Source organism: Carcharhinus amblyrhynchos, chromosome 8 (genome assembly GCF_965287045.1).
Source record: "Carcharhinus amblyrhynchos chromosome 8, sCarAmb.v2.hapA, whole genome shotgun sequence".
Classification (NCBI taxonomy): Eukaryota; Metazoa; Chordata; class Chondrichthyes; order Carcharhiniformes; family Carcharhinidae; genus Carcharhinus; species Carcharhinus amblyrhynchos.
The window spans coordinates 27,659,956-27,678,207 of NC_137331.1; the positions used below are offsets into that span (position 1 = coordinate 27,659,956).

At 41.3% G+C, this 18,252-nt stretch overlaps 1 protein-coding gene across 1 annotated transcript in view; it reads left to right on the top strand.

Annotated features, from left to right (window-relative positions):
* Nucleotides 1–18,252, top strand: part of tmx3b (thioredoxin related transmembrane protein 3b) — a 139,332-nt gene that overhangs the window by 69,765 nt on the left and 51,315 nt on the right. The window contains exons 7-9 of the mRNA XM_080193786.1: nucleotides 1,586–1,685; nucleotides 6,303–6,380; nucleotides 9,407–9,473. Coding sequence (XP_080049912.1) covers nucleotides 1,586–1,685; nucleotides 6,303–6,380; nucleotides 9,407–9,473 — 245 coding nt within the window. The remainder of the gene's footprint in view (nucleotides 1–1,585; nucleotides 1,686–6,302; nucleotides 6,381–9,406; nucleotides 9,474–18,252) is intronic.

Genomic DNA, 18,252 nt, shown 5'->3' on the forward strand with positions numbered 1-18,252 from the left:
ATGTTCCGGTTTCCTCCCACAAGTCTGAAAGACGTGCTGGTTAGGTGCATTGGCCATGCTAAATTCTCCCTCAGTGTACCCGAACAGGTACCTGAGTGTGATGACTAGGGCATTTTTGCAGTAACTTGCAGTGTTAATATAAGCCTACTTGAGACACTAATAAATAAACTTAAATTAGAGCAGCATGTACATAAGATTAAGGAGAGAGCCAAGGGTGGCTGTACAACATGGGTAAGAGAAACCTTTGCTGGTGAAACACCAAATTGTCTTGAATAATTTTGCATCAGAATGAAAGCTGTAGATATGGAGAGGGAGGAAAATCAAGGATATGCACTGCAGTGCCAGTGCCAGTGACCAGATGTCATTTATAACATGTTGCCCTGGCAGCCTTAATGGACGATTTTAAATGGGGTTTAGCATGATGGCTTTTAATAATTGTTTGAGAAGTGAAATTCTACTGCTCAAACTACTTATCTTGAATATTATGTCTTGTGCCTTTGGCTACTAACGCCTCCAGGTCCGCAATTCACTGCCTGTCTGTCTCCTCTTTTTAAGATGCTCCTTAAAACCTACCATTGACTAAGCTTTTGCGATATCTCTAACATCTCTGTTACTTGGTGTTAAATTTTGTTTGATAGTGTTTCTGTAAAATGCCTTGGATGTTTTACTTTGTTAATGGGGCTATACAAAAATGTATGAAGCTGTCATCAAAAATCTGTAAATATTAAGTTGAAAAGTGTGTGGCATCAAGAATTGCAGGTCTTAATCTGTGTTGCCCTTGTACTTTTCTGGACCTAATTTCACATTACACTTTGTTCCTGTCGTTCACGACCTCTGTATCACAAATTTATTCACCTGCATGATTGTAGTTGTACACGTAAAAGTAGTTTGTGGCCCAGTACTTCACTCATCCATCTAAAATGTTGAACTTTTGCCTTTCCCACATTCCAGGTTTTGGCTTCCTCTTTAGCCATTTCATGCATTTCTTCCAAGAGCCCTGATCTCCGAGAAAAAGAAAAATTGATTTCTTCCTTAAACGCTTTGCTTCTTCTCTTCATAAGAATTTGGTGTGTTTCTCTTAAATTTCTGTCTACTTTCTCTTTTATGAACTATTGATATGTGGTTTTGAGTACCAAGGTATTTCTCTTCACTTTGCTATCTGATGACTCTTTCCATTTGACTTCTCTGTTTGGAGAAGTGTATGCATCTGGCACTTTCCGCTCCAACTTCTTTGCCTGTGGTTCTCCTTTTATGTCAGCCGCTCTGCTTTGTGTCTGCCAGCCACAATCTTCAGCACTGTTTCCAAGCCAAGAGTTGCGAGGTCCCATGGACCAATATTTCTTATTGCCCAAGAAAATTACAATTGAACCCTTTACATCTGATGCAGATTCTGCAGATCTTTTTAAAGATGCTATAAGTTTTCCTTACTGTACCACCAGGTCAAATGTTATCATGTCATTGTAATATCAAATAATTACTACTAAAGAATGGGAGTTGACATGTAGAAACAGCAATAAATGCGCATTTGAGTATAGTTTGTGAAATTGATAATTAACATTTTTCTTTTATTTGTTTTCGTTAATAGGCCGCTTGTCAGAACACTTTCCACTCAGCAGCTGTTTGACCATTGGCAAAAGAGACATCCTGTTTTCTTTGTGTACGTTGGCGGTGAATCTCCTCTGAAGGTTTGAAAATAAGTGCATTTTAAACATGGAACTAACTCAAGTAATTTCCCCTGATTGGCTGCCATAACTTTGACTGGAGGATATCCCAAATATAGGTGGAAATGAGGCTTACTGTAAACTTTCACTGAACTTGCATTAGCCAGTCAGGAGGAACACTGCAAAAGAATCCTGATGCATGTGTGGGTGAGATGGTGGGAAGTCGAATAAATTACTAGTAGCATTGACTTTGGACTGGTGGAAGAGGTCATGGTGAAAATAGCAGACAGTCTGGCCACCACGATGTTTCAAGTAAGCAGATTGCATCATTTGACTGCAGAGTGGCCAAAGTAGCATTTGTTGGAGAAATATAAGCCAGGTAACCATAGACCTATCTAAGGCCAATTATAGAAACACTCGTAGTTATAGATTCTAACTATTTGGAATGTCAGTTTAGTTGTGGGACAGCCAGAAAATATTTTTTTTTAAAAAAGGCAAGTTATGGTTAACCAACTTTAAGCCTTTTTTTGAAAAAGCACCCAACTGTATAAATAAAGAGAATGTAATGGATACAATGAATGTGTTTCTTAAAAGAGAAGTTATCTCACGAAGAGTTATTGTTAGAAAAATTCAAATGTGTGGTGTAAGGGAAAATGTGACTGCAAGTTAGAAAATAGGCTAGCCGTCAGAAATCGAAATGTTTAGATAAATGATTGCTTGGATTGAAAAGGTTTGGAAGTGATGCACCCCAAAGATCAATACTGAGTCTATTTTTGTTATCACGATATATAAATTATTTGGACTGGATACAAGCATTACAACTCAGTTTGTTGACAGTGCAAGAGAATTTATTTGACGCACAGTGAGCAAACCAAAATACATCCACCTTTGCTAGGCAGTGAAAGGAGCGAGGTGAAGATGGTGGCGTTCTGGAGGCTGGACAGCATTCATACCCTGGAATCTGTGCACAAGTAGCGAGGGCTACCCTAAAGCCCTAAAACCCCAGTACCAAGCAGAGGCCAAGAAAATGGCAGATGTAAATATCAAAGTCAGCAAGCAAAAAGAGTTATGTGAACTGAGCTTTTGAATATGAGAATTCTCTGACTCATCATCCTGAAAAATGGAGCTGTGAATTTATTTGAAGACTGTCTGCAAAAATGACCAAATGCTACGAGAGGGGAATGAATGAGAGAATAGTGATAGGTGCAATTTAATGTGAATAAATTGGAAGTACTACATTTTTGGAGGAAAATTCAGAAATGAAGAGAAGCAATTAATGGAAAATCGCTTTATTTATTTAGCAGATGGAAAACCCCAAAGCCAGTTAATAGCCTCCTCGTTTGCTGGGTTTAAGATCATTGATCTGGCACTTCCTATAGTGGGGATGCTCCTCGGTAATACAGCATTGTTTTGTGCCTTTCCACAAGTGTATAAGAGATTTATAATAAGGCCCCAGAGATGGAAGTAAGCTGCACTGAGATACTAGCCTGTCCTGAACATATTTAACAAAAAACACTCTTGCCATGGCATTTCAAAGCCTGCCATTCAACAGATAAAGTTTGTCACAAGGAACTTGCTATTGACTTCCTGTGTTTGCCACTCCTTGATCCAAAGGATGCCTGCTGAGATCTTACTCGGGAAGGGTGTTCCATGTGGGGTACTGAGATGAAAGGCAGGCAGTAGGTGGGTTGAACTGATCATCATGAAGTGGTAAGTGAGGTGTAGCAGGGATGATTTCAATAAACTTGTGAGTCACGGATGTGTTTGTGAGGTGTTATGACCACAGCTGATGGTAATTTTTTTTGTATTATAGAAATGAGGAGGGATAACTACTGAACTCAAAAGCACCGAACTCCAGTGATTACTTATAACATTTGAATAATGTTCATTAAAAGAAAAGCTAAAACTTAAACTCACAAGATAAAAGATCTTACAAAATAACCCCAAAAATGTTTTGCCAAAGGTACAGAGTGAAACTATCTTTTTGGCCACAGCTATTATTGACCTTTAACTGAAAAATCAGTAAGTATTACCCACATCAAAAAATTGCCTTTTTCTGCAAACCGTAGTACAATGTACAACTTCCCAGAATAAAAACACACCAATTTGGTTTTCCAAAGGCAGATTCAGGCAAACTGCTTCACAGGAGAAATATCTCCTGGCCTAAAACTGAGTTGCTTTCTTCAGTTGAAAATCTTTCACAGCCAAGCAAAGGAGCTAGCCTTCAGTGAGTCATCACCCCACAACAACTCCCACCAGTTGAAAATCTGTTTTCTTAAATACTTTGTTCCCCTTTCATCTTTGTTCTCTACTGTCTCCACAATTCCTTTTAAACTTCAGTTCCCCGCATGTTAAAACATTTCCTGTTCCTAAATTACCTGTCTTTTGGATCAATGAAAGTTAAAATGTCTGCTCCTGTTAACTCATGAATCTGCTGTAATGCAAATGTTACTCAACACTTCTGAGCCTCTTTTCAAATGTAATAGTTATACAATTCCAAAATTTTACTCGAAATGTAAATTTAAACCCACCGTAAAATCTCAATATAAATGCAAAGTCGTAACATCTTTACATTTTAATGCCTTAGACTCGACAGAGAATTTGACTACAAAAAAAATTCCCCTTTGATTAGACCTGGACTTTCAATTATCTATTTCTTTATCTATACAGAATATAGAAGTAACGCAAAAAATATAAAAATATACAGTTAGAATACCTGAAGCACCCCCCGTCCCCGTTCCCCCCCCCCCCCCCCCCCCCCCCCAATTTTTGTTAGGGTCCTGGACGCACAACCCCAACATATATTATGAAGCCAGACAAGACCCCAATGATTTTTCTACTTGGGCATAAATGTGAGGAAAGGATGCTTCACTCCAGAAGTAATTCCATGGACAAATTAAGAATCTTTTATCAAAACAAGCTTTATTCATGACACAGTTCGAGTATAATTCCAACAAAGCAAACAGTTTAATTCTTTAACAGTTAACGTTCTTTAAACATGAAAATAAATGATTCTTAATTTCTAACTTATATGTCTGATTAAAAAAAGCTGGACTTTAAAATATATATACATATAATTTATACTCTTGCATCACAATGCATGTCATCAGAGGACAGGAAGTCAGGGGAGGGGTGTTAAGTGCAGAGTTCCAGTTATGATGTGCATCGTTTTGTTCGTTTGAGTGTGAATAAAATGTGTGTGTTTGTGTGTGTGAGAGGGAGAGATGACCTTTGCTAGACAGATGTACAGCACTCTGCTGTGGAGTATAATGGGCAAGTGCTGAAGTCCACAATGTTGTGGCAGCAGTGACCCATGTAGACCCAGCAAATGGAAAGGCACTGATAAATATGGATGAAGAGAGTACCCTATTCCCAGTGCAGATAACTGAAGCCATTTTTAAAAAACTGAAGCCATTAAAAAAGAGCTGTCTTGGGTCTCATAAACAGGAAAATAGAGAACAAGTGTAAAGAATCAATGATAAATTTGCCCAAAACACTGGTTATTGATAAAAGTCACAAAGAAGCACAATATTGATTCAGCAGAATGATGCCCAGAAAGGGAAATTATAGTTATGGGGAGATACTTGATGTGCCGAAATAATTTCCACTGGAATAGGTTAAGAGGAGATTTAATAGATTTTTTTAAATTATGAAAGATTTTAGTAGAATGAATAAATGATGACTGGGGATCAATACAAGGGATTGTTAATGCAATATGGTCATTTAATTGGTAAGGATACAAATTAGAAGAAATTTCTGCACACTGATTTATTCATTTTTATTCATTCAAGGGATGTTTAAGAAAAAGCTGAACTTTAAAATATGTATACATATAATTTATACTCTTGCATCACAATGCATGTCATCAGAGGACAGGAAGTCAGGGGAGGGGTGTTAAGTGCAGAGTTCCAGTTGCAATGTGCATTGTTTTGTTCGGTTGTGTGTGTGTGATGACCTTTGCTAGACAGATGTACAGCCGTCTGTTGTGGAGTATGATGGGCAAGTGCCGAGGTCCAGAATGTTGTGGCAGCAGTGACCCATGGCTAGGCCAGCATTTATTGTCTATCCCTAATTGCACTTGAGAATGTGGTTGCAGCATAGAATGCATTGTGACGTGAACTGGTTGATTGTAAGCACCATTGTATCTTTTAAGAGAAAATAGATAAATATTTGAATCAGAAAAAGTAATAATAAGGAATAAATATAGCATTGCTTTTTTTTGGTTCTGACATTCTGGTTCAAATGGCTTCTTGTGCTGTAACTTACAATGCAAAGCTTTGACTTCTTTGTATGCTGTATGTCTGACATAGCAAAAGAACAAAGCTATTCATTTGACTTCTAATATTTACCTATTGTTTTTTGATTGAAATAGTAAATTATTTTTAAAACATTTAAATGGACTGAGTGTAGTCAGTGTGTCTACATTTTGAGGATGATGCTCAAGATTTGCTTCAGGGTTTGTGTCTCAAAACCAGAAATGCATCTAATAAAAACTATTAGTCATAAAACATTAACTAAATCTGGAAAATATATTTGCTGTTTTTAACTTGTTATGGGTTCTTAGTTTCATGATAGGGGAAAAAATATTGTTGAGAACTGTGTTTTAATCTTTGGCATTCTTATAATTTTACTCTCCACTAGGAAAAGTTCTTTGAGGTGGCGTCAGAACTGATTGTGTATACCTACTTCTTTTCTGCTTCAGAGGATGCTTTACCAGAGGTAATTTTTTTTCCAGTCAATTATCATGTGCCTTTCAAATTGTAATTGATGCATTTCTTCTTTTTCTGCTGCAAATGCCAGTAGATCCTAATGGCTGTTTCTCCCACATATAAGCAAATCTGTTGTCAACTCCTTCCCCTACTGTTAGCCATGACTCTGTTGATACTGCGCTCACCTCAAACACACAGTTTCGGGTAACTTTGTATTGGATGTAATGTGACCAATGGTAACAAGCTATAAGGGTCAGCTGACCTAGTAAACGATGGAACCAATTATAGAATGATGTAATAGTCAGCTGACCAACTGACTCACTATAAATAATATCCTGTTTGGAATTGTGGGGAGCTTGGAGTGGCCCAGAGCATGGCCCCAGGTTTGGAGCAATGAAGTTTCTTTATTAAACTTTTGCTTTGATTGATAATTGGAGCTAGTTTTGTTATATTTTCATTACCTGCATTTTGAAGAGTCCCTCCTGAAGAATCATTGGGTCCAAATCACACTCCAGAGCTCGAGTACAAAAAATGATCATTGCTGACATCCAGTGAAGTACTGAGGGAACACTGAGCTGTCAGAGGTGCTGCCTCTCATGGGAGATTAAATCACTGCACCACCTGCTGGGGCTACTTCTGATAGGAAAAGGAGATTTATCCCTGGTATTAAAACAAACATGCTAGAAATACTCAGCAAATCAGACATCATCTGTGGAGAGAAATAGAGTTAATGTTAGAGGGTTAGATGTCCAGTGAAACATGCTTTATAAATGCAAATTTTTCTGTATTTTGCTCACAAAAGCAGCTTTATTTTTCATAGTCTGCCAAAACAGTATTTCACACCTTTTCAATATTGGCTTTCCATATTTGTTCAAGTTTTAATTTCATTTGATTTGCTTGTACATTAGCTGTCTTAATGGTAATGAAATATAGTGATGTTGAAAGGAATAGCTTGCAGGAATTGGATTTTGAAAATACAGATTTTAAACATCTGTATTGCGTCTCCTCTTGGCCCTCTTCGCTCAGAGCAGTGCAGCTTCTTTCTCTGCCTTGGAACTATCACCCTTTATCTCTGGAAGTTTAGTAAATCTCAAAAGCTCTCACATCCTTCCTAAATTATAGTGTGCAGAATTTAACACAATATTGCAGCCTATTTGGTGCTTCATCTCAATTTAGCATAACTTTGATTTAGATATTCTACATCTCTATTTAAAGCCCAGGATCCCATTTACTTTGATAATTATTTCAAAGGTGGCAAGACATGTCACACTCTTCACCCAACCTTCTCAGGTGTCCATGTTCATTAATAGAATTCTGATTACCCTTGTGGTTGGTGTATTTTCTGCTTTTGATTAATGTTTATTCTTCTTTGATGGGAGTGTTGTGTGTTTGGTGTCTCTTGGGCAAGTTGTTTTCCTACAGGTGACATGACACGTGCACGAAATTGAATTTGAATTGATGTCTGTGGCAGACTGCATAATCTCTTAACCAAACTATGGAAGTCCTCTAGGGTGTTGAAGATAATTGGCCAACTGAACTATTGTTCGTTGGGACTTGAGATGTAATCCTGTCACTGGGGACTGAGACTCTACCTGCTACCTGCAATTAGTCATAAAAGCAGCAATATATTTGCCAGTGCATTGGGGTTTTAGTTGGTTAAACTCTTGGACTTTACTCGTATTGGGAGATTCCTGAGCTAAGTCTGCTGTTCTCCATATCTGGCAAGTGGAAGATGCTTAGATGACTTTCTCAGTACTTAGAATTTGAGTGCAATGATGGAATTTTGCAGTCCACAAAGCTCTGATGAATCTTTTTTGAAGAGAGGGGCTTGTATACTGTAATTGGTTTGCACCATTAAGTGTATATTTGGGACCCTTAGTTCTCAGTGGTAAGCCTGATAATTATGATTGAACAGGGAATTTGTGTATCTTCGTTGACAATGGACATAAGGTGGAAAGCTGGCGAAAAAGCACTCTATCTCTGCCCCAAACTAATACTACTGATTAGAAGATTGTTGGAAGAGACCTGTGAGCAGGTTGCTTACTGTCCTTCTGGGCTACAGATCCTCAGGCTCATGGTTTAACCTTTATTTATTAGTGTCACAAGTAGGTTTACATCAACACTGCAGTGAAGTTACTGTGAAAATCTGTAGTCGCCACATTCTGGCATCTGTTCGGAGGGAGAACTTAACGTGGCCAATGCACCTAACCAGCACGTCCTTTGGACTGTGGGAGGAAACCAGAGCACCCAGAGGAAACCCACGCAGATACAGGGAGAACATGCAGATTCTATACAGACGTAACCCAAGCCAGGAATTGAACCTGGGTCCCTGGTGCTGTGCAACACTCCTAACTACTGCACCACCGTGCCACCTGTTTAAATGGTTATTTCAAGAGGAAGCCCATAACTGTCGTATTAGTTCAGGGATGGATAATGGCCAGAACATCAGGAGACTTTGCTTATTCTTTGAACCATTTACATCTCCACACTGAGCTGCCTGGGTCTGCATTTAGTGTCTCACCAAAGAGATAGCATGCAATACTAGAGATGCTATGGTATTGCATGAAAGTGTCTTCCTAGATTCTATGTTCTGGAATTGGAGCTGATCAGCTTCTCATTCTGAGGAGAAAGTGTTAGTAGTGAGCCAAGGCTGATACCTTCTGGATATCACATGGCTCTTGACAAATTGATAAAGTGTACAGAGCTGTAAAAATGTGTTATTTTAAAGGAAGACATTGTTTCTGATTATGGTATAACTGCATTCCCTTGATTACCACCATTCGCCACCCTGCAAAAATGAGCATAACTTTGTGTCACAATTAATCCTACTAAAGGCATTAGAGTTTCTGATCTTGCTGAAAACAACAGCGAAGTTCACAAGCTATTTTCCCTGTATAAATATAGTTTTAACTTGGGAGTATGGATTATTTTGAAATTATACTAGAGTAGGTCCCATAGTTAGCCTGCAAAAATCTTAATTTCTAATAAAAAAATGTTCTGGGCAGTTTGTAAGAGTTTGTGATGTTTTTCCACCAGGATGTCTCTGTCCAGGAGCTTCCTGCCGTGTTGGTGTTCAAAGATGGGACCTACTACACGTATGATGGTGAGTCCAGGAATCATGGTTTGTTGTTGGTTCTAATTTGCATGTGCCTTTATTTTGTGGGGAAGTTGGGTGGGGGAGGGGAGGGAAGAAATCCAGAGCAGGGTACCTTAAAGTTTGTACCTGCTTATTAATCTCTCATAAAGTAGGTGACCTATTTGAAAATAATCCGACTTTCCTTTTAGTTAACAGTTTTGAATATCCTGCAACAAAAGTGCACAGTTATAGCATTGATCTTCAGATTTAACTCCCCCATGGTGATCATTCACAGATTGTTTTCTGAATAAGTGGAATGATCAGTAAAATAGTAAGTATTACTTCTATGACATTTCTATGGTTAGGACTGCTGCCTCACAGCATCAGGAACCAAGGTTCAATTCTGGCCTTGGGTTCGCTGTGTGGAGTTTGCACATTCTCCCTGTGTCTGTGTGAGTTTCCACCAGATGCTCCAGTTTACTCCCACAGTCCAAAGATGTGCAGGCTAAGTTGATTGGCCATGCTAATTTGACCCTAGTGTCAGGGGGATTAACAGGGTAAATATGTGGCATTATGGGAATAGGGCTTGGATGGGATTCTGTTTGGTGTAGACTCGATAGGTCACATGGCCTCCTTCTGCACTGTCGGGATTCTGTGATTAATACATCCAAAACTTTATAAAAGGCCATTATATTGAGATTCATATACATACTCATTATAAACTGTCCAGTGAAGTTTTCTTGGAATAAACGTAACCAAAGACCAGCTCTTGAATTTTGTTGAGAAAGAAATCTTTGAATTGCCGTAGCTTGTCTTATGAAAAGATTTTGGAAAGAAATTGGAAAAATACGTTAGGAACATTTTTCTCCAATATCGGTAAAGGCCACTGTTGGCCGGAAAAGTGGTGTTGAGGCCGTTGATGACAGTGGCTGTTTTTTCTACCACGTGGCCTGGAACTTGGAGAAAAATAATTGCCGTCACAAGTTCCAAGACACTGCCCTGGTAGGTGACCTTGATTTGTCCACCGCAGCATCAAATCAGCAACTTGATGATCCAGATTTTTAAAGACTGCCCCAGCACACAACTAAACAACCAGATAACAATGTTCATCCAGGTGGGCCGCATCCACCACACACACCCCCCTCCCCTCCCCCTCCCCAAAAGGTATCAAGCTGGCACTCCTTGGCATGACCCTCTTCCCCCCCCAAGCACTATACACCTTTGCGAGTTCACCTGGGAGTACTGGGTGCCAGATGCATGCCTCCTGAGACCAGTCGTACCTCACGCCATTCTGACATCGTGCCGCCGTGGATGGATTTTTTGATGTAGGGGTATGATCCTGGCATATGGGCCTCATAATTGTGTTAATTTGTTACAGTGAGATTCTTGGGAATCATAGCCCATCACTGACAGAGCTTCCTGCTTTATGTGACTTGTGGTATTTTCTGCTTCCATTTCCAAACCTGCCCGGCGCAAATGGGACCAGAAAACCCTGGCCCTCACCTTCAGTGCTGCTTTCAGCACAAAGATTAATGTCATGCTGTTGCTACTGTAGATAATGTATTGGGGATCGGTGCTGTTGTGCCTCCTGTGAATGAATCTCTTGCCTTCAGTGTATAGGAATTAACTCTTGATGCCCAGTAGCTATTTATTGATAGCACAGTCTAGCAGATGGACCAGTGCAGCATCTTGAGGAACAAAGTGGATGTTATGTTTTATTTGAGCCTGTATGTTCTGCATCAGTGTTTTCAAAGGCAAACTGAGGAAAAGATTTGTGTGCAAGGTCAGAACTATTCAAGTACTTTGTTGTATAGATAGAGAGTTAACATACAGAACATTGGTTAGGCTCAGTTTCACTTAATTAAATCAGCTTGCTTTTGTGTAATATAACAAAAGTTTTGGTGGCAAGCTTATGGAGGGATTGAAAATGCATGGGAATTTAAAAAATCGAGCCATTGGTGGACCAGGAACCAATGTATGTCATTGAGCACAGGAATGATGGATTAGTAGGGATTTAGGGATTTATGTGATTGAGGATCTGAGCATTTGACATTTGGATGTGTTCAGAAGTGGAAAGTGGAAGGTTGACCAGGAGAGCATTGTAATAGTCAAGTCCAGAGGTATCAAAGGCATGGATAAGGGCTTCAACAGCAGATGAGCTGATGCAGTGAAGAGTTGGGCAGTCTTGTGAAAGTAGAAGTTGGAACTAATACACTGTTGGAAAAAAAATGACACACGGTTTGCAATAAGTCTTGACAGGTTCAGCCTCATAGTTGCCAGGAATGGGAGGTTGAGTTTGTGGCTAGAGAACAGAGTAGCAGGGACCAAAGACATTGGCTTTGATCTTCCCAATATTATTTGGATGAAATTTCTGTTTTCCAAGACTCCATGTCTGAGAAGTTGGGACATAAAGGATTTAAATACCAACACTTAATTTAGTTTACCACTCAAATTTAGGAGTTCTTTATTTTCAGTTGCCAAAGTGGCCTGAAATTGTGCATCAGGCCTCATCTAAATATGGTACATTTTCACAAGCGCCTATATTGCCTCCACAGGCAACTTGCCTTGTGTTTTGGGCACCTATCTTGCCAGCATTAGTCTCTAGTAGGTCATTATTCGGGGCTAGGAGAGAAGTTTTGGGGGGGTGCAATTGCAACTAACAACAATGTCTTGGAGTTTAATCCAGACAAATGTGAGGTAATGCATTTTGGAAGGTCTAATAAATAAAGGAAATATACAGTAAATGGCAGAACCCTTAAGAGTATTGATAGGCAGAGAGATTTGGGTGTACAGGTACACAGGTCACTGAAAATGGCAACGCAGGTGGAGAAGGTACTCAAGAAGGCATACAGCATGCTTGCCTTCATCAGCCAGGGCATTGAGTTTAAAAATTGGCAATCATGTTTCAGCTTTTTAGAACCTTAGTTCAGCCACACTTGAAATATAGTGTTCAATTCTGGTTGCCACACTACTGGAAGGATGTGGAGGCTTTGGACAAAGTAAAGATTCACCAGGATGTTGCCTGGTTTAGAAGGCATTAGCTATGAGGAGAGGTTGGAGAAACTTGGTTCGTTCTCACTGGAATGACGAAGGTTGAGGGACGACCTGATAGAAGTCTACAAGATTATGAGAGGCATGGACAAAATGGATAGTCAGAAGCTTTTTCCCAGTGTGGAAGAGTCAATTTACTCAGGGGTATGTTTTTAAGGGGCGAGGTTTAAAGGAGATGTACGAGGCAAGTTTTTTCCACAGAGGATGGTGGGATGGTGGCTGCCTGCAACTTGGACATAGGTGAGGTCCCAGAGGACTGGAGGATAGTGAACGTGGTACCGTTGTTTAAAAAGGGTAGGAGGGATAGCCCAGGTAACTATAGGCCGGTGAGCTTAACGTCAGTGGTAGGTAAGTTGTTGGAGAGGATTCTTAGGGATAGGATGTATGCGCACTTAGAGCGTTGCGATCTGATTAAGGATACGCAGCATGGCTTTGTAAAGGGGAAGTCTTGCCTTACGAATCTCGTAGAATTCTTTGAGGAGGTGACAAAAACGGTCGACGAAGGACGAGCCTTTGATGTCGTCTATATGGATTTCAGTAAGGCGTTTGACAAAGTCCCTCATGGTAGGTTGGTACAGAAGATTTAAAGCTCATGGGATATGTGGTCAGGTATCTAGATGGGTAGAGAACTGACTTGCAAAGAGGAGTCAGAGAGTAGTAGTGGAGGGGTCTTTTTCTAGTTGGAGGTCTGTCACTAGTGGTGTGCCGCAGGGCTCGGTACTGGGACCTCTTCTCTTTGTAGTGTATATAAATGATTTGGAAGAGGGAGTAGGTGGTGTGATCAGCAAATTTGCTGATGACACCAAGATGGCTGGATTGGCAGGCAGTGAGGAGCAGTGTCAGGCAATACAGCGGGATATTGATAGGCTGGTTGATTGGGCAGATACGTGGCAAATAGAGTTTAATCCGGATAAATGTGAGGTGATGCATTTTGGCCGGAATAATGTCGGAGGGAGTTATATGATAAAGGGTAAGCCTGTAAGGAGTATAGAATCGCAGCAAGACCTGGGGGTGCAAGTGCACAAGTCTTTGAAGGTGGCAGTGCAAGTGGAGAGTGTGGTGAAGAAAGCCTATGGTATGTTAGCCTTTATAGGAAGGGGTATAGAATATAAGAGCTGGAGTCTAATGTTGCAGTTGTACAGAACGTTGGTTAAGGCCGCATTTAGAGTACTGCGTCCAGTTCTGGTCGCCTTACTACCGGAAGGACGTGGAGACCCTGGAGAGAGTGCAGAGGAGGTTTACCAGGATGTTGCCTGGTATGGAAGGACTGGGGTATGAGGAAAGATTGAAGAAATTGGGGCTCTTTTCCCTTGAAAGACACCGACTGAGGGGGGATCTAATAGAGGTATATAAGATTATGAAGGGTATAGATAGAGTAAACAGAGTTAAGCTATTTCCTATGATAGAGACACGTAGGACAAGGACTTAAGGTGAGGGGGAGAGGTACAACACAGATATTAGAGGGAGGTTTTTCACACAGAGGGTAGTGGGGGTATGGAATGCTCTGCCAAGTAAGGTGGTGGAGGCAAACACACTAGAGTCATTTAAGAGTAACTTAGACAGGCACATGACTGGGTTGAAGATGGGTGGATATAGGAGATTGTTTTAAATAAGGGTCATCAGCATTGGGGCGTCCCTGGTAACGTAAATGGATATGGTATGACAATAATGTTTTTTCTCTTTTCATTCACAGGTTTTAAGTCGGTCCGCCTCGTGTCCAACGAGGGGCATACACACGATGGGTCGTACTGGGGCTGCTCTTGGTTGTTCGAGATTGGCCTCGTGCTTCACGTCGTTAGTGTGTGCCTAAACTGGACCAGATACTGGGCAAGACAACAGCTCAGTGACTATCACTGATTGCTGTGCAGACACATGGATTTGGGCCGGTGTCTGTGGGAGTTTGCGCATTCTCCCCGTGCTTGCGTGGGTTTTCTCCGGGTGCTCCGGTTTCCTCCCACACCCCAAAGATGTGCTGTTAGGCTGATTGGCAGGAATAAATTGTCCCTAAATCAGATTCCCTCAATCTGGATGGCCATAAAACATTAGACAGGGGTCGTGGGTGGACAGGGGGACTGGTGGTGTTGAAATGGTGACGCGGGCTCGTTGGGTCGAAGGGCCTGTTTCCCGGGCTGATTTTGTTCTTTGTTCTTTGCTCCAGGGGAGGTAGTGGAAGTGGATACGATAGTGAGTTTTAAGGGGCATCTGGACAAATATGTGAATAGGATGAGAATAGAGGGATATGGTTCCCGGAAGGGTAGGGGGTTTTAGTTCAGTCGGATAGCGTGGTTGGTGCAAGCTTGGAGGGCCGAAGGGCCTGTTCCTGTGCTGTAATTTTCTTTGTTCTTTGAGCTGGTCTGAGTGTTTCTGCTGCTCCTGGATCCACAGTAAACTTGAACGATGACTTTTTTTAAAAAATAAGCATCTATTTTTGGTGGTGACCTCTAAGTTTCATCCTTACTACTAAATCCTGATCCGAGCAGGCCAAACAATCCACCTCTAAGAGCAGCCCAAATTCACCAGAACTTTGAAAACAGGCTCTAGATCCTTCATTTGCATTAGCAAGAAGCAAAATGTCTGTTCCAGATTTTAGGATGATTTAACTGTTCTGTCAATTCACCAGGCTTCCGCCCAGCATTTCTGTAATGCAGTTTGGTAATGTTGCATTATTGAGAGCCAGGGGTGTGAACCCACATCCTGTCTCCTCGAGTCAATTCTATTAAGATCCTGCCAAACCAGTTGCGCCAAATGTATTTATTGTCAGTATTAGTGTACAGCAATGGTATGCAGAGTAATGGGTTTTAACTCTTAATGTAATCTGCTGCTTAAAGAATTCAGTAACAAGCTCAACAACATATTTTTGACTAGATCTCTATGAAATGTCTTGGCACTCAAGTTAAAGTCACTATAGGGTTGTGTGCCTGGACATGTTTTAGACCCAAACTTGACACCTCCTGAGCAACATGCACTTTTCAACTTGTGTGCGAGACAGCTGAAGACGGAGCCACCAATGTAAGGGTGAAGAGCATGAGATGTGCAAGAGGCCAGTCGGAGGAACCGAGTTCTTGAACACAAAAATTATGAGTAGGAGTATGCCATTTGTCTCCTCGAACCTGTGGCCAAAATTCCACTTTCCTGCCTGCCCTCCATAACCTTTGCTCATCAAAAATGTACCTAACTCTGCTTTGACTATGTTCAATGACATAGCTCCACTGCTCTTTAGGAAAAATAATTTCACAGGCTAATGACCCTTTGAGAAAAAAGGTTTCTTCTCATTTCAGTGTTAAACAGGAGACCCCTAATTTCTAAATGGAATCCCCTGGTTCTAGACTCCTCCCACAAAGAAAGATGCTCTCAGAATCCATACTGTCAAGCCCTCAGGAGCATAATATGTTTTAATAAAATCACCCCTTGTTCTTCTAAACTTCAATGTGTATGGGAAATATGTTCAAACTTCCTTAATACAGTAAGCCTTCATCCCAGGAATCATTAAAATGACCTTACCTGAACTACCTGCAATTATATCTATTCTGACTAAGGAAACCAAAACTTTACATAGTACTTCAGATGTGGTTCACCAACACCCGGGACGCAACTTCACCATTTTCATTCTAAGTGCTGAATCTGGGCATAATGCCTATCTGACTTGGAGATCTGCTTTCAGGCACCCCCACATGCAGTCAGCCACCTTCAGTCCCATTTGTGCTGTGGGCGGGGCTCTGAACTGCGCATGAGCAGTTAGAAAAAAAATTTGTAAAAGCGCGTCAGTGTCAGATCGGGCTGGAGAAACTAGCCCGGGAGCAAAATACTGGCCCGCACATACACCACTGGCCCCCTTATCCACGTAGCTCACTACCCATACACATCACTAGACCCCTTATCCCACCTTCCCCACTACTCACACATCACTGTCCCCCTTATCCACGCACCCCACTACCCACACATCACTGTCCCCCTTATCCACGCACCCCACTACCCACACATCACTGTCCCCCTTATCCACCACCCCCAATACCCAGACAAATTGCTGCCCTCTTATCCACTCTCTCTCCCCCCCCCCCCCCCCCGCAACACGATTTCGCCTCACTCATACCCCGCCCCTCCCCCAGATACATCTGACCTGCCTCCTCCCACCCCCCCCAACCGGACAACAATCTGGCCTCACTTCCCTTCCCCACCCCCCAAAGAATGATCTGACCTGCCTCGCCGACACACACACACACACACACACACACAAACACACACACACCCCTGATTTGAGTCAGAGAGCTGTTGGAAACACTGAACACGCTCCTCAGCAGCTGGAGCGCCCGATTCAGACTTTTATTTAGCAGGTCCATTATGGCGCGATTCTGGATTGGCAAATGCGGTGGTAAAGGGGGAAATGCTGATAAAGTTGGGGGGCAGTTCATTAATTCAATTTCAATGCATGCAAACACATTTAAATCTTCATTGCTCCTGTTTTGGGCTCGAATCGAATCACCGCCATTGCCGGGTTTCAATAAAGTGGCAATCTGCAAGGATGTGGGCGCGGATCGCGTTAACGGCCTCGCACCCGATTTCACCATGTTTTCACACTCAAACAGGTGCGGTGCAATGGTAAAATCGGGCCCCCTGTACAACTATAGCATAGCGTTCCTACTTTGATACTGTATTCCTTTGCTTACAGTTAATGCTAAATTCCATTTGCCTTTCTAATCACTTGCTGTACCTGCATATCAACATTTTGTGATGATGCATCAGGCCACCCCTCTGGGGTGAATGAGTGGGGAGCATGTATGTGGATATAGGAGACGATTATAGAGTTTGGGAGACACAGGACCACCAATCACTCAATCCAGACTGTCACTCAAATGCTGGAGTATTGTACTGTCAGAGCTGCCTTTGAGCTATTAAATTCATATTCCTGCAGCTGAATATTAACTGTAATGGCACTCTTTGGAATATAACAAGCAGTTCTCTTGGTGTTCAAATCAGCATTTACCTTAAATAGATCCACCAAAAACAGATTAAGTGACCATTCACCTTGCTGTTTTTTTTTCTGAAGTCTTGCTATGTATTGAATGATTAGTGTGTTTGTTGCACTCTAACTCATAGGACTCCAGGTGTTTTGATTTGCACTACATGCAAGTTATTTTTAGCATTTTTCGCACATTTTGAGGGCGATGCCCTGAAATCTGAGCTTGTACCAGTCAGTGCCCAAATCCTCTGGGTTATCATACAGGTAATCAAGTAAATTCTTTAGAGTCAACAATGAATCATCCAGTTTTGAGTAGATTCTTTAGCATCTTTTCCTGCATAACTGCAGGGGGAGTTCCTAAATCTGAGCTTCTACCAGCTGGTGTTAAATTTCCTGAATTAATCACACAGTTGACAAAGCAAATTCTTTAGTGTTAGTGTTCATCTATTGAAAAACAAATCGGTTTCAATTTGCACATGTGCCTTCCAAAGGAGGATTCCTGTAAGTCAGGCTATATAAAATTACCTAAAGAGAAGATTTTATGGAGCCTGCAAGAGTGGGAAACATGGGTGAACAAGGTGAGTGAATTAGGTGCCATGTGAAATTTTGGTTTTCCAACAGCAGATAAGATGCAAATTCGGGGCGTTTATACAGAATAAGAAGTCTCTCAACACCAGGTTAAAGTCCAACAGGTTTATTTGGAGTCAAGAGCTTTCAGAGTGCTGCTTCTTCATCAGTTGAGTGGACAGGTGGGTTCACAAACACAGCATTTATAGACAGAACTACGGAATTAGTCCC